The 16,442-nt window shown below is 39.2% G+C and overlaps 1 protein-coding gene across 1 annotated transcript in view; it reads right to left on the reverse strand.

Moving 5' to 3' along the window:
• The window catches only part of SCEL (sciellin), a 103,564-nt gene that overhangs the window by 59,890 nt on the left and 27,232 nt on the right, over window positions 1-16,442 (reverse strand). Inside the window, exons 6-9 of the mRNA XM_087865060.1 lie at window positions 15,514-15,582; window positions 14,660-14,698; window positions 13,381-13,461; window positions 11,262-11,327 (exon numbers count right to left, since the gene is read on the reverse strand). Coding sequence (XP_087721186.1) covers window positions 11,262-11,327; window positions 13,381-13,461; window positions 14,660-14,698; window positions 15,514-15,582 — 255 coding nt within the window. The remainder of the gene's footprint in view (window positions 1-11,261; window positions 11,328-13,380; window positions 13,462-14,659; window positions 14,699-15,513; window positions 15,583-16,442) is intronic.

A 16,442-nucleotide genomic window follows, 5' to 3' on the forward strand; every position in this document is an offset into this window, starting at 1 on the left:
AATGCAAATTAAAACCAGGATGAGCTACACAACACACCTATTAGAATGGCTAAAATAATGCTTTTAAAAGCTGACAATACTAAGTAATGTTAAAGAAGTGGGACAACTTGAACTCTCATGCATTGCTGGTGGGGTGCAAAATAGCATAGCCCCCTTACAAACTGGCAGCTTCTTGTAAAGTTACACATATGCCAGCCATATGACCTAGCAATTCCACATGTAGGCATTTATTCAAGAGAAATGATCACACCAAGAAACATGTATGCACAACACCTGGATGTGAATGTGTAAAGCCCACAAAAACAACCCAAATTTCCTTCACCAGGTGAATGGATAAGTAAACTGTGTAGCTCCATATAACAGAATACTATTTAGCAATGAAAAGGAATAAGCTATTGATGCACACAAGAGTGTGGATGAATCCCACATGCATTACGCTAAGTGCAGGAAGCCAGTTTCAAAAGGCTATATATACTGTGTGACTCCATGTACCTAATATGCTGTATATGCCTGACACAGGAAGAAGAAAGATCAGAAGACAAAGAAGTGTCACCAAGTGTGCAGACACTCCTAAGTAAAATGTGGGTCCTTGCACCCCCCACCCACTTTTCCCACTGCCCTCTCCCTAGGCACTTAGAAGCCCAGTTCCTACGGCATAGTATGCTCCTGTCACCCACACTACACAATACCCGGGATGCTCTGTCTTCTTGCTCCAAAGTCATCCCCTATTCATGAAATTCAAGCCACCATACCTCAGCGCATCCCAGTTCTGCCCAGTTCCATCAGGTTAGAAAAATGATTTAGGTAATTGACACTAAGATTTGGGTGACCAGAGACAGCCCCTTTAACCTCTCAGAATTTTCATGCTTTTAGCTGAGGTGCGATTTATAATCTCTAGTTGATAGACCTTCGAACAATACTGCTAAAGGGAGAAATACATTTAAAAAAAACAAAACACCTCCAACTGTTTGCTTTTTATGGTTGGGGCAGAGGGACTTGGCAGGGCGCTTGCCGCTAGGTGTCCTGATTCTCACAGCTTCTTCCTTGCCCCTGCTTCTGAACCTGAAGACCCCCACTTCATCACACTTTGAGGGGTTCCCCCAGCAGCAGGAGAGGCAACAGGGGCTCCAAGGGAGCAAGGCTGGTGGAATCTGGATTGGGGGGAAGCAGGGATGCCTTTGGTGGTTGTTGTTTGACTGTATGAGTTACTTAAAACCAGCTTTGTGAAATAGAAACTGTCTATGTTGACCTCATAGGATTGAAAAAACAACGAACTCGATGCTAAAGGTTAAGCCCTTCTTTGACACATTTTGAATTATCTCTCTCCTCATTCTATTCAAACAACGTTATTCAAAAATAACATTATTCGAAACCTTATTTCAGGTTAACATTTTAATTATTTTGAATGTCTAGAATGGGTATTTCTTTCTTCTCTCTCTCTCTTTTTTTTTTTAGAGAGAGAACACACGTGAGCACATGCATGAGTGGGAGGGGAAGGGGGGGCAAAGGGAGAGAGAGAATCCTAAGTAAGCTTCACATCCAGCCTGGAGCCAAGGTGGGGCTCCGTCTCATGACCCTGAGATCATGACCTGAACCAAGATCAAGAGTCAGACCCTTAACTGACAGTGATCTAGGCGCCCCTACAGTGGGTATTTCTAGGCATTCAGATAAAATTTTAAAATCACTGTACTTTGACATTTTACTAAGAGCCTTAGAATCTTAAGTTTTATAAAACAGATTCTAGTTAATACAAAGATTTTGGTTGAGATAAAAATAAAATATATTGATTTAATTTACCATGACAACAAACTTTGCAGAGTGTTTGGTACCAATAGAGTTAAAAATGTAGCAGTATAATTAGAAAGGTTACATTTTACCATTTATAGTTACAGACAGAAAAATATAACCAGTGCAAAGTTGCCATGGCAACTCACATCTCAATCAGGATTTTCTTTCCTCCTTCAACTCTACCAATCAGCTAAGTGAAAGTGAAAACCACTGAAGAGGAAGAGGTTGAAACAAATATGGATGAGAAATTATAAAAGTATGTAGCAAGCATTTATTGGCAATTTCCTACAGAAATTTCTTAGGTATGTTTCCACTATTTTAATTTTTTCAGAAGTCATATATTTTCTTCTCTGTCTTCAGAAATGATTCCAGAAAAAAAGAAAAACCACACATTGGTGTTTTAGTAGTGGTGGTGGTGGCAGTGGCTTCATTGCTGGTCTTGAATCACCATAATGGGTAACATCATAAATATTCATATTACCTGTTAAGCAACTACCTTAATTTAGCTTCAGTGAGTTCCTTAAATGAACTCCACATGCCATTTAACCACTGAATTTCTAAGTCACCTAAACACATAGTTAGAAGCACTTGAATGTATCATAAACAATACATTTAATGGTTGGTTCTGAAATCAGAAGCAAGTTCAACATCAACTTCCTAGAAATGCTGTGTTCACACTACATTGTGATGTGCCTGAATATTTCTCATGAATGGCACCTATTATCCATGCCCTGGCTCAAACTTGGCAAATGTCATCACTCTTTTGAAGGACTCAAAAATGAGGAAAAGTTCAAGAACTTGCAAACTGAAGACATACACTAGTGATTGCTGACGAATGGTTTTGCATCAAGCTTTCTGATACATCTTAAAGCAGTGGGAAAAAGCAGACTTCACTGGCTCTTACCTAACAATTACCCAAGTGATGACATTTGCATTTCTTTTATATATTTCACAATCTCTAGCACATACTCAGAGCTCAAATCATATAACAGCAAAGCACTAACTCTTAAAAAAGAAACATGATATTCTGAAAAAGTACCTAAACTTATCACAAGTTATAAATAGATATCTACAAATGGATATCTAGACATTTTTCCATATGACATTGAATTTGCAATTACTAGATTTCCTGCTATCACTAAGCAGAACTGATAGAGAATGAATGCAGAGAATGCCTCTTGGACAGAAGTCCCATAGTTCCACACACATAAACAGATACATGGGTATGCATGCATGTGTGCATGCGTGTGCATGAGTGTACACTCACACCATGCTCTCTGGCATTAGAATCTTTGCTCCTTCCCTCCTTTCTTTTTGGAATGGCTCCATCCCCACCTTGTCCTGTACCTGGCTTACTCTTGTTTATCCTACTGTATCTCAAACACATCCTCTATTGGCTCCCTCCCCGTGCCTCCACATACTTTGTGGTTATCGCAACCTTTGTGATTATCATACCCTCAAGGACTTGCTCTCAATTTTGGCCAGTCTTCATGTTTAGCACTCCTGGCTCAAACTGACTCCTTGATACACTTTGACTTCCTTGAAATTGGGACTAGGTCTTACATATCTCTGTATTCTTGGCTTCTAGCAAAGTGCTTTCCTAGCACATAGTCAGAGCTCAGTAATTGTTTTGGAAAGATAGAGAGACAGACACAGTCAGGGGAGAGAGAGAGAGAGGGAGCTATTTAAACAGTCATCATAGCTTAAGTACATAGAATAAAGTCAAACTACAAAAAGACAAATATGATAATGGCTTGAGGGAATTCCATATCTTGTACTTACTAAGACATATTACAATTCATTTATCAATATGTACTTATTAACAAATTACTATGGATAAAGTTGTATGTGTGATTCAAAGAATTATAAGATGATGCCATCTAGTTAATGAGAATACCATGAAAATAAGTAATGTTCTAAGGTAATGGACAATTAATTGCCAAGTGAGAATTGTAGACAGTAAGCTTTTTGAGTTCAGATGATAAAAACAACCCCTTGGGCTGAGGAAGGTGTGTGGTGGAAGTGAGATTCATACTAGACTTCGAAGGATGGGCTGGTTTGGGATGCAGAGCGCAGCCACTTATTCTGCCTCCCCAACTCCCCCCCCCCCCGCCACTGACCTCGTATTCCACTCCAACTTTACCAGGCAACTGCACCAGTTACAGTCTCATTTTCTGGTTCCTCCTTCACCACTTGATGTGTAGACACACATCAAGGTTCAACTTTCGTTCCCTTCTCATTTAATATTTTCTCCACTTCTGAAGATACCATACTTAAATCTCTGGTATCATGCCCAAACCTGGATCTGTGGCACCAACCTCTTCCCTGAACACCTCCCCCATTTCCCACTGTTTGGTAATCACCTCCACAAATATATCTTTTCAGGAACCCAGACTCTACCCACTCAAATCAATGCACAGCCTCTTAAAACCAACTGCGTATTCCACGTTCTGCTCTTGTTTCTTCCCCATTCTGCTCTTGCTTCTTCCTACACTCATGGGTGGCATCACTAGGCTTAAAATCACCCTGGGCTTGAAAACCTAGTATTATATAATTCCTCTCTTCCCCCAAATACCACACCTCTTTTAAGACCTTTTCCCTGAATTCCCTGTTAGAAGCTCTCCCTACCACATCAGAGTTCCCAGAGAATGTTGATGCTTTTCTCATGATCCCACAGCTGATCCTGTATTGTGATTTCTTCTGCATCCATATTATCCAACTTTGGGAGCCATAAAAGACCCCACATTGCTTCTGCCTGTCCCAGTTCTCTGACCCAGGAACGGCCAGCCATGCTGCTGAATGGCATCACCTAGATATGAAGGCCCCTTCTATGAATCTCCCTTTCCTTCAGGAGTTCCTTTGCCCTCTTCCCCTTCTGGGTGGTGGCTCCTGTGCAGTTGTTTTTGGAAAGTCTTATGTTGGGAGTGACTCTCTTCCCAGGCTAACCTATCAAAGCACCTTCCAAATAAGGCTCGGAGTGTGCAACTACCCCCAAGTGGTCATATCTTTTTTTCTCAAATGGCACTCATGTCCCTCACACTCGCTACAATGACCACAGATAGAGAGGTCAATGACAGTTTTAAGTGTGGGTGGCTGGATGTTTATATTATTGTGACACAAGAAAATAGTTTTATTTTAAATGATAGCATAGAGTGCCTCCCAAAGAAAGAAAATATCATCATATTTGGTTACGGGTATGAGATTTTCTGAGAAAAGCCTGGTGCAGCAAAGACAGAACGAAACTGCCCGCATAAATAATTAATAGAAATTTGAGGGGTGGAGGGAAGAGGGGAGAGGAGAAGGAGGGGGTAGGGAGAGAGAAAAAAGAGATGGAAGAAAGAAGGAGTGAGGGGCTACTGAGCAAAATAGCAACAAGATCAAGCCTGTAGAGAAATGCTAGCCAAGAAGAAATAACCAATAACAGGTGTGGCCAAAGAACTAACAGACAGGAATTTCTAATATTATACTTGACCTTGTTTAGTCTGGGCTTCTGCAATGTATTGCTAGCACTGTAACCATCCCACATCTTTATTAAAATCTTGTGCAATTTGGACAAATCTTGTGTGGTATTTGGACAAATCAAAGGGGGAAAGCTACCATCTCCTATACCTGAGTGAGTATGAAGCAGAGAGACTAGAACAGATATGCGTAAGAAGTGATACCTTGAAGAAAAACCAGATGAGAATATGGCCACAAGAATGTAAGTGCCCCCAAAGGGGGAAGAAGACAGGATTCTAAGCAGAGAGGACGTAATATGCTAAGGGTCTACAGAGGGTGGGATATGGTGCGTTTAAAACAGATTACGTGACTAGAACAGACAGCAAAGGGGAGTTATGAGGGATGGAAGCCAGGTAAGGGCAGGCAATCAGTGCTAAGGATTTGGGTCTTTATTCTAAGAAAAATGAAAAGTTATATTTTTACTTAGGAGGTTGATATGTTCCATTTATCCTTTTATAAATATCACTTGGGCAGCTGTGTAGAGAAGAGATTAGGGGACTGGGTATCAGGGTGGATGAAGGGAGAATACCTAGGTAGCCTCTACTGTACTCCAGAAAAGATATGATGATAGAAATGGAGGGAGACATATGGATTCAAGAGGCACTTTGTAGATAAATTGATAAGACTTACTAAATGGATTGGATATTGGTGATTAACAAAAGAAAAGTATAAAAAATAACTTCAAGTTTCAAGTGTCAATGGGCTGAAGGATGGTATTATTAATTGAGATAGAGCACCAGGTTAGTGTGGAAAATTAGGAATTTTATTTGAACATATTAGGTTTGCAAAGCTTTTGAGAAATTTAAGGGAAAGTGTTGAGCCGACAGTTGGCTATTCAAAGTCACTCAGAGGAGAGGTGTGAAGTGGATATAAATGAAGTCAAGAGCACACACGTGGTCACCGAGGCCCTGGGCATGGAGAACCTGTGGAGGGGCAAAATACAGACTGAGAAGAGGGGAGGAAATCTGAGGTTTTAGGAGCATCAACAATTAATGGCTGGTATAGAATGATGAGGTGGCAAAGGAGACTGAAAAAGAATAGGTAGAGGAAGGAAACACCGGACTATGTTTAAGGTGGGGGATGGTGGGGGTACAGGGAGTTTCTCAAAAGATAAGGAGAGAGATTTCCTAAAGGCATGAATAGCCAGTGATGCCTTTTGAAAGGTCAAGTAGTCATAGGGACTGAAATGTCAACAAGAATTTATCAGCAAGGTCATTTGTGACCTTGAGGAGAGCTGTTTCTATGAACTAATTGGTGGTGGGAATCAGAAAATAAAGATGACAAGTATCATCAATTTTTCTGAAAACCGGTTGCAATGGAGAGATAAGGTGCCAGTCGAATGGATTTGTGTAATTAAGCTATTATTATTATTATTTTTTTTTTTTCTTAAGTAGGATCCATGCCCAGCAGGGAGACCAAGGCTGGGCTTGAACTCAGGACCACGAGATCAAGACCTGAGCTGAGATCAGGAGTCAGATGCTTAACCAAATGAGCCACCCAGGAGCCCCCAGGTTATTCTTTTTTTTCTTTGCTGAGAGACAGAGAATGAGTGTGCATGGGGAGGGGGCAGAGGGAGAGGGAGAGAATCCTAAGCAGACTCCACACTGGGTAAAGAGCCTATGTGAGGTTCGATCTCACAAATCTGAGATCGTGACCCCAGCCAAAATCAAGAGTCTGACACTTAACCAACTGAGCCACCCAGGCCCTCCTAGGCTTTTAATTTTTAAGAAGCTATTTTTTAAGATGAAAGGGGTTTGAACATAGAAAGGGGGGAAACCAGTGAAGCAAGGGTTTGATCACAGAGGTAGGAAGAGAGACAGATGACAGTAACAAGGAACAGCAATTATAAAAGTTAAATCTTGATTCAGTCTTAAATAAAATGAAAAGAAATTATAGGTTCTGGGGCATTTGATAAGACTATTTCAGAAGAAATAACCTTGTTGACATAGGTTACTCAAATACTATGCTTGTTGTTTCCCTTCTCAGCAAGAAAAGGAAGAGGAGGTTAGAGAATATTCCTATCCCAGTGACCAAGGAGCTGCCTTAGAAATCATGAAAAGGCGGGTGCCTGGGTGGCACAGCGGTTAAGCGTCTGCCTTCGGCTCAGGGCGTGATTCCGGCGTTATGGGATCGAGCCCCACATCAGGCTCCTCCGCTATGAGCCTGCTTCTTCCTCTCCCACTTCCCTTGCTTGTGTTCCCCCTCTCGCTGGCTGTCTCTCTCTCTGTCAAATAAATAAATAAAATCTTAAAAAAAAAAAAGAAATCACAAAAAGGTTTTATTTAAGTTTCAAACTTTACATGCTATGCCTTGTTACCATGAACCACAGCTTCTCTCTTCATTCTTGTTTTATAAAAAAAAAAAAAAAAAGGCAAGAGGCTTTCAAAGATATTTAACTCTTAACTCCAAAATTCTGTTTGATCACCCAGATCTTAACCTCTCATCATAAGACTAATGTATATTATACACAAAAGGATACCTGTTTTAAGAAATTGCTTCTTTTCTTTAGCTGTAAGATATGGCAATTTTAGAAAATTAGATTTTCTCATTTAATCTCTAGTTGAACTCACCAGCCTTATGTTAATTGTACACAGTATTACATGTAGGTATAGTTATAGATGTAGACACAGAAAGAGATATAGACGTAAACACAGTCCTATACAGTCATTGGTATAGGTATATGTATACATATAAATACAGGTAAAGCTATGATAGCATGGGTTCTTCTGCTGATAAAAGAGCTTGAGATGCTTTGTAAGGCAGCTTACATCATGCCTGTGATAGATTTTAATCCAAACATGATGCCAACACAAGTTTCCAATTCAAACACAATTAAGCTTGAATTTTCCATAGCCTGTAAGAAAGGAACAACTGAGGGATGGTGTGATCCATGGTGTCAAAGGCCATGGAGACGTCAAGGGGGAGAAGAGTTGAAGAAAAGAATTCACTCCGACAATGGGTGGGAAGTCTGGCGGTCTTTTCAAATGTGCTGCACAGACAGGGGTGTGTGAGAGGAAATGAAATCTCTGGGAAAGATCAGGTGATGAGAGAAATGAAGGTTTATAAAATGAAGAACAGGAAGGAGAGCAAAAGTGTCAGTATTAAGGGGAAATTCTCTTGCAGGAGACATGAGCATGGGAAAACAGAGAAGGGGACCAACGTATAAGTGAGGGACGGGGGAAATATGCTTAGCATTGAGCTATTAGCTAGTATTAAAAATCATAGTCCCCCATTTTTATATTTTTTGACCTATTTTCATTTTCTTTGTGTTCTTCTAGGGACAAAGATCTCTTTTTGAATCCTTTTCTTCCTTTTATCATTTAATAATTGCTTCTATTTTTCAGCTTTCACTGAAAAGGCTCTTTTTCAGCCCTAGGAATGCACTGGCATTAAAGGTGAGAAACAGAAGCTGTACTCTGAGCTCTTCCAAAGAAAAGCACTTTAGAAATCAAAGGCATTGCTATATTGTTATTATTCCCTCCTTTCCCTGAAAGCTTGGCATGACATTAGCTCTGATCCTCAAAGAGGAATCTTTTAGTTTAGCCATTATATTAATAATCTGTGCCTCTAAAAAAGGAAAGGGTATCTAAACCGATCAACCTAGTCCAATAATCTTCTCTTTCCTTTAGTTCTGGTGCTATGGACCTGATCCAGGAACCAGAAATAGGAGCATTGAGACTCATTTTATCATCCATGTAAATTACATCCAGCAATGCATAAATTGTAAGGGCATTTAGCCAAGCAATACCAGTTCTGTGCAAACAGAGATGCACAAGCTCAATGGACATTGAAAGCGTGAGATATTAACTCATGAATAATCCTGCTGTATTCTTACACAGTTATATAACCAGTTGCTTATTGTAATGATAATTTACATTAATATTGGAATAATAAATAGAAGATGAACATAAGATTTTAGAAATAAGTAATAAATATTCCTAAGTACCAGTTATTATTTATCAAGACAAAATTGGATGGATCTTAAAATACTCAGGAAACAATAGTAACTAGCAAAACTCCTAGTCAATATTTTCCCCACTTAGGTAGCTCCATGAAGGGTGTCACTCATAGAGACATATCCAAACACTTTCTGAGGGGAAACAAGGTTTTAAATTAGAAACATAATCTATACTTGGCAGTTCATATCATTGGAAGTCACTTATAGATGAAGAGGTTTAAAAATAAAGTTTTTTTTTAAAGTTTTTAAAAGATTTTATTTTTTTATTTGACAGAGAGAGGCAGCGAGAGAGGGAACACAAGCAGGGGGAGTGGGAGAGGGAGAAGCAGGCTTCCCACTGAGCAGGGAGCCCAATGCTGGGGCTCAATCCCAGAACGCTGGGATCATGACCTGAGCCGAAGGCAGACGCTTGACAACGGAGCCACCCAGGCACCCCAAAAAGAAAGTATTTTAACAGAAGGTTGATGTAATTCCAAGCTGAGATTGTTCAACATGTTTAATAATTATACATATACAAATAATATATATATATATATATATATATATAGAGAGAGAGAGAGAGAGAGAGAGAGAGAGAGATGCAACATGTGTGAAAAAAGCAACCTGAGGTCTTTCTGTCTATTGATCAACTGAATTTATTTACATCCTTTTAGAGCCAACCTAAATTGTAATAAAGGACATTTATTTCCAAATATTTCTATTATTTGGAAATAAAAGAGACATTAAAAGCCTACACAACAGATGACAATTTTAGGAAATAAAACAATCTTATGCTAAACAAGCACATGGTTTAATAACTCTCTTTTCCAATTGTTGAATTAGGAAAATAAGTCCCATTGGAACATGGAAATGTTTGGTGAAGATATTCTGGGGGTTGAAGACATAAAAACAATTTTAGATTCACTAAAGCAAAACCAAATCAGAGACTATTTTTCTTTGTGCGTTAGAGATGGCATAAATTATAGGAGTTCTGCACATGTGTCTGCTTCTTTCAAGGTCAGAATGTAGGCTCCATGTTTTGTTCACTGATATCCCAAGATCCTTGAACAATATCTGGCATACAATGATCATATATGAAACCAAATGGTTGCTGTTAACATTCCTAGCATGGATTTTATAGAACAAGGCGACCTCTACATGCTCTGTAATTTTAGTTATAATTATTGAGCTCAACAACAGCAAAAAAATAAAAGTAGAAAATACCCATTTATTCTTTAAAGTTTACAAAGAACTTGCAACTCATATCCCTATCCAGTTGTCTGGGTTCATCACTGCCTGGAAGCGGTGGTGTACCAGGAGCTCACAGTGGAGCCCCATCTGGTGCTTCATTCCGTTCCCTCCTCTGCCACTTGAAGGTTGAACTGTATGCCCCCAAAATTCATATGTTGAAGCCCTAACTCACAGGGCCTCAGATGTGACCTTACTTGGAAAGAGGGTTTTTGCAGATGTAATTAGATGTGTTAGGATGAGGTCATACTGGAGTAGGATGGGCCGCATATCCAATATGACTGGTGTCCTCTTAAGAAGGGCAAATGTGGACATAGACATGCACTCAGGGAGAACATCATGTTAAGATGAAGGGAGAGATCTAGATGATGCTTATGCAGACTCGGGAATACCAAGGGGTGACTGGAAACCACCAAAACCCAGGAGAGAGTGTGGAACAGATTCTCCCTCCCAGCCCTCAGAGGGAACCAACCCTACCATACCTTGATCTTGGACTTCAAGCCTTTGGAACTGTGAGACACATTTTTCTTAAGCCACCCAGTTTGTGGGACTTTGTTACAGCAGCCCTTAGCAAACTAATACAGCTACTTTCTCCTCACACCTTGTCAGATTTCCTACCAGAGGCACTGGTAGCCTGATCTCACTCCTACTGAGCACTGACTTGTTCAGCTGTCAGAATTCACAAGATCTCCTCCAATTTATTCCAAAGCTCCCACAATTATACTTGTCAATATATGATGCATTCTTCCGTTAAGTTACACAGCAATTACATCTGACACATTTCCCTTACCTTCTGCCTGCTCCCGTGCTTGGGGTGGCGCTGTAACCTGGAGGAGGTGGCGGAAACCAGGACTGTCTGTTAAGAAACAACATCAGTTACAAACGTGGCACTTGAAAGACCTGATCCCACTCACATGTCTACCAGGAAGAGCTGAAAATAATTTGACAGTTAAAAGGCATTGAGATGACTTTTCCACAAGCCTTGGAAATAAAATGAAAACTATTTCATTAACTCAACAGGAAGTAACTATACTACAATCTAGCCTCTGCTCCCCAAGTGAGCTCCTTTCCCCATTTTCTTGACACTAAAATGTGGACATTTCTTTAAAAAGAAATATGAAGAGAATCTGGAAAATATTTGTTTAATCTAGCTAGTGGGGTCATGGGTGTTTATCACCCACATACCACTTTTTCTATTTTCTGCATATCTGAAATATTTTATAAGAAAAACCAATCTTATGTTCTACTCTATATTTAGAGTTTTTAGAAAGCTATGTGATTAAAAAAAAAAAAACTCTGGAAGTAAGAGTATCGAAAACGTAAGTGAACACCCCAGTAACGCTAACCTCAATTATGTATTCATATATATGTATGCATATGCATATATACAAACATATCTATATCCAATTAGAAAGATGTCTTCACATTTACCAGCACTTCATTTTAATTGATAAAGATAGCTTAGGGCTCTGTCAGAAAGACTTAGATATGGACGAAAAATGAAGAGGTTTAGAGGAGAGTGACATGTCAGAGGAAAGCCCAGAGAAGGAAAGGCTAGGATAAGGAGGACAGGAGAGCTGGCTTTAAATTCTTGAAGCACGTCTATTTTCTGAGGCAACACAGGACTGAACAAAGAAGAGATGGGCATAAATCAAAGCAGATTTCAACTCAATATAAGTAGTCAATGCTACTCACAAGAGCTAATCCAACGTATATCACAAAAGCAGAGTCTTATTGCTCACTTCAATGATCCTGAATTATGCCTAACCTGTCAGAGGAAAGATTCTTGCAGTGGGTAGGAGATGTGAAATTTGGGTCCAAGACAAAGGTGATCAGATTTTCTGAGACTCCGCAGACACAACCAGAATTCCAACTGCAGGAGCGTTTTGGCAATCAGCCAGTCTATCTACAAACATTGAGCACCTACCCAAACTAGGCACAGTCTTAGGTGCAGGCAAAGAAAATAAAAACATTTTAAAAGCACCGAGGTTCGTGAATACTAACTTTCCATTCAATCATGATTCACGAGCACTGTGTTCTCTCCTACAAGCAAAAATTGCTTCGACCATCACATTCTGTCTCATGAAGAATATTCTGCCATCACAGGTCTAGCTACTCCTCCGTGACTACTAGATAAATAGGAGTCAGCATAGGCAGAGGTGGGAGGCCACCCAGGGGATGTCGAAGGAATCAGTAATCACACAAACACAGACTAATGTCTCGAGATGGGGCCTTTGACTCTGTACTTGGAAGTAGGGTCAACCCAATCTACAGAACAGAGGAGGCTGCAACGATGCAGACAGATTTCAGGAGCACGGCAACATTTGGCCACCCTACAGTCATAATTATTTCAGGGTAAGGCATTCCCTGTAATAGGACTCTACGAAAGGTGTTACCTGAAATAGCTTACCCTTTGCTGAGCTCTGTCATCGAAAACATTACCTAGATATCCAAGACCCCAAGGGACCTGGAGAAAAGACTACATATTTGGGTTTTATTTATTTATTTATTTATTTATTTATTTATTTATTTATTGCAGAAGCAGAGGAAGAGACAATCCACAAGCAGACTCTACACTGAGCAAGCGCAGAGCCCCGCCTGGGGCTGGATCTCACCACCCCGAGATCATGACCTGAGCCGAAATCAAGAGTCAGACACTTAACCAATTGAGCCACCCAGGCGCCCCTAGACTGCACATTTGAAATGGAAATGAGGAGGAAAAGGAACAAAGTTTGAGGGCAGCAGAATCCAGTGGCTCTGGATCCCTGGAAAGGGAGGAGGGAACAAGGGTGAGAGACCAACTTCCGAATGCCGCAGGGGGTCTTGTTGGATGATTTGGTTCCAAAATTAATAAAGGACAGTCCTCTAGAGAATGTCAGCAAGAAGCAGAGGCAACAAGCCCATCGTACCTCTTTCTCTTTACAGGAGTTGTAGCGGAGCTGGGAGCTGGGGTGCTGGCGGCGCTGGCACTGAACGAATCTCCAGGTCGCCTGTCGAATCATAGCCACAAATCACATTCTTGAAACTTTTTTATGCTGTCCCACCTTTGAAAGTTCTTATCTACTCATATTCCCACCTGTTCTGTACCCACCACAAAATGTTTCAATGGACAAAAGAAGAACAGAAAAGAAGTTCTTCCTTAGTTTGCCCATTTTATAAATTGTCTGGCCTTCATCTAAGTAACTAGATCTGAAGGAACTGAATGAAATAATTCATTATATGGCACTGTGTGTCTGAAATCCAGACCAGTGAATTCTGATGTGCTCTGGATTCGTATTATATATATAATCCTGTATATATTGTGACTAACAGAATTACATTGAATTTTTTTTTGCATTAAAAGCATTAGATTATTTAAGAAAACATTTCAAAATCACACCATTTAAAATCTCTATTTAGCATTTATTAATATACATGGATCTTCAAAAAAAAAAATGGAGGTGACCCAGGCCTGTTTCAACTACTGGAGAGGTGTGGTCCAAGGTGAAAATTACTTTATTTGTAAATACAAATTTAAAAACCAATTCTGTTTTCAAAAATCCACCTAGTTTGGCTATTTATAACCACCAGTAGTACATTTCAGAGAAAATGTACTTCTTCTAAATGGATTGCTAGCAAACCTATGATTTCATGACTCAGTTGAACTGTAATGTGATGGGTGTTTTGAAAAACAAGTGAAATGTAGGGCAAGAAAGTTAGTAGCCATAAGAACAGGGGAAAATAAAGGTTTTGGGGGGGAAAATTAAAAATCAAATGGGGGATGGGCATTAAGGAGAGCACTTGTTATGATGAGCCTGGGTGTTGTATGTAAGTGATGAATCACTAAATTCTACTCCTGAATCCAATATGACACGGTATCCTAACTAACTGGAAATTAAATAAAAATTTGGAGAAAGAAAAAAGGAAAAAATAAAAAGAAAGAAAGGAAAGAAGAAAAGAATGACTTAAGTTTAGGTGTTTAGTTAGAGCAGAGGTTGGTAGACTTTTTCTGTTAAAATCCAGATGGTAAATATTTAAAACTTTGTGGACCATTTTCTTATTTCTACTAAACTCTGTCTAAGCGACAGGAGTGCGGCTTTATTATAATGAAACTTTGGCCTGAGGGGCATATACTCTGGTTTTTCTTGATTACATACAAAGAAGTACACTTTATTCTTAAAATGTAACTTCGGTCAGAAAAATACATACGTCTTTGTTGCTTCTGGCGATCTAAACGTGGACATGTTTCTGGTAAAAAGGAAAAAAGGCAAAAGTTTCAGTAGCAACAAAGAATGAATATTTGCACCAATATGCAACTGTCCATGAATTTAGAGTTGTTATTCAAAGTTAGACATTACTTGAGAGAAAGAGAAAGAAAGCATCAATATTTGAAAACACTTGATAAGGTGATTTCATGATCTTTTTGTCTTGTACTAGATTCTAAAGGAAATCATTTTATTCCAGAAAACTCAGTTATGGTTTAAGTTCAATGCTTTCATCTGTTGACTTCAGTAATTTTCTTTAGCAATAAGAATGTAAAATTGGTATTTACATGTATTCATACTCTTGCCACCAGGATAACTTAAAACAAAAACATGAATGTGGTAAGAATGATGGCGTGAAGCCATGAATACTCTCAATTTTTAAGCAAGGTAATAGGGATGCCTGGGTGGCTTAGTTGGTTAAGCATCTGCCTTTGGCTCAGGTCATGATCCCAGAGTCCTGGGATCGAGTCCCACATTGGGCTACTTGCTCAGCAGGGAGCCTGCATCTCCCTCTATCTGCTGCTCCCCCTGCTTGTGCTCTCACTCACTCTCTCTCTCTCTGACAAATAAATAAATAAAATCTTAAAAAAAAAAATTAAGCAAGGCAACAAAGGTTTTCTATTTCTCTAACCATGAGGAGGAATAAAGATATTTACTCCAGAAGTTTTGTGTTAAAAAAAATAGAGGATAAGAATTTACAGAAAGATATCAAGGAGAACAGAAGAATTGTAAGTAAATAAGTTATGCTTAGAAAAATATTGTACTTGGGTCTTTCCCAAAGTCAAAAGATACTGGTACCTATTGGTTAGTCGGTTATCCAAGGTATTGGCCTTATATGTTTTAGTGGCATCATTTCTGTCTGAGATCCTTAATAAAGAAACAAGACACAAGTTTGGATGAACATTTAGATCATTAAAGTCCTTTCAGACCTCTTTCATGAAAGAATAACTCCACAATATAACCTTCCGCTGGTAAAGAGATTTGTTTTCAGCTGTTACATTTTAGGATATTTTGCAATTTAAAAAAGCTACTTAAGATAAAATCCATTTATGAGGCTATTTTGATACAGTTTGGAATTTTTAAGGTTGATGCTCCTCTACTAGCCTCTCTGATTCATGGAACATTAATGCACTATTTTATATTCATTATCATTTAATAATACAGTTGACCCTTCAACCACATGGATTGAAGTGCACAGGTTCACTTACATGAAGATTTTTTCAATAAATACAGTACAGTATTGTAAATGTATTTTCTCTTCTTTATGATTTTCTTAATAACATTTTCTTTTTCCTAGCTTCCTTTATTTTAAGAATTCAGTTATGTATAACATACAAAATATGTGTTAATCAACTGTTTATGGTATTGGTAAGGCTTCCAGTCTATAGTGGGTATTTAAGTTTTCAGGAGTCAAAAGTTCTTTGTGGATTTTCGATTGCACAGGGGTCAGCACCCCTAAACCCTGTGTTGTCAACTGTACATCCAGCTAATGACAGTACTTCCCAAGTCTGTAAACGGCAGCAATGAAAGACAAGTATTTTTTAGATATTTTGTGGCACAGACAATACTATATGTTTACCAAACTAATTTTCTTTTCCTTCTGAGCCACAGGAAGACCACATTTCCCATTCTTTATTGTAGTTAAGTCAGGACCATGTGATTGAGTTCTAGACTAAAGAATGTGGGCAGAAATGTTGTCTGCTACTTCCAGACCCGTCATAAAACCT

The sequence above is a fragment of the Ursus americanus genome, chromosome 10, assembly GCF_024610735.1.
Source record: "Ursus americanus isolate L20-20 chromosome 10, mUrsAme1.1.p, whole genome shotgun sequence".
Taxonomy (NCBI): Eukaryota; Metazoa; Chordata; class Mammalia; order Carnivora; family Ursidae; genus Ursus; species Ursus americanus.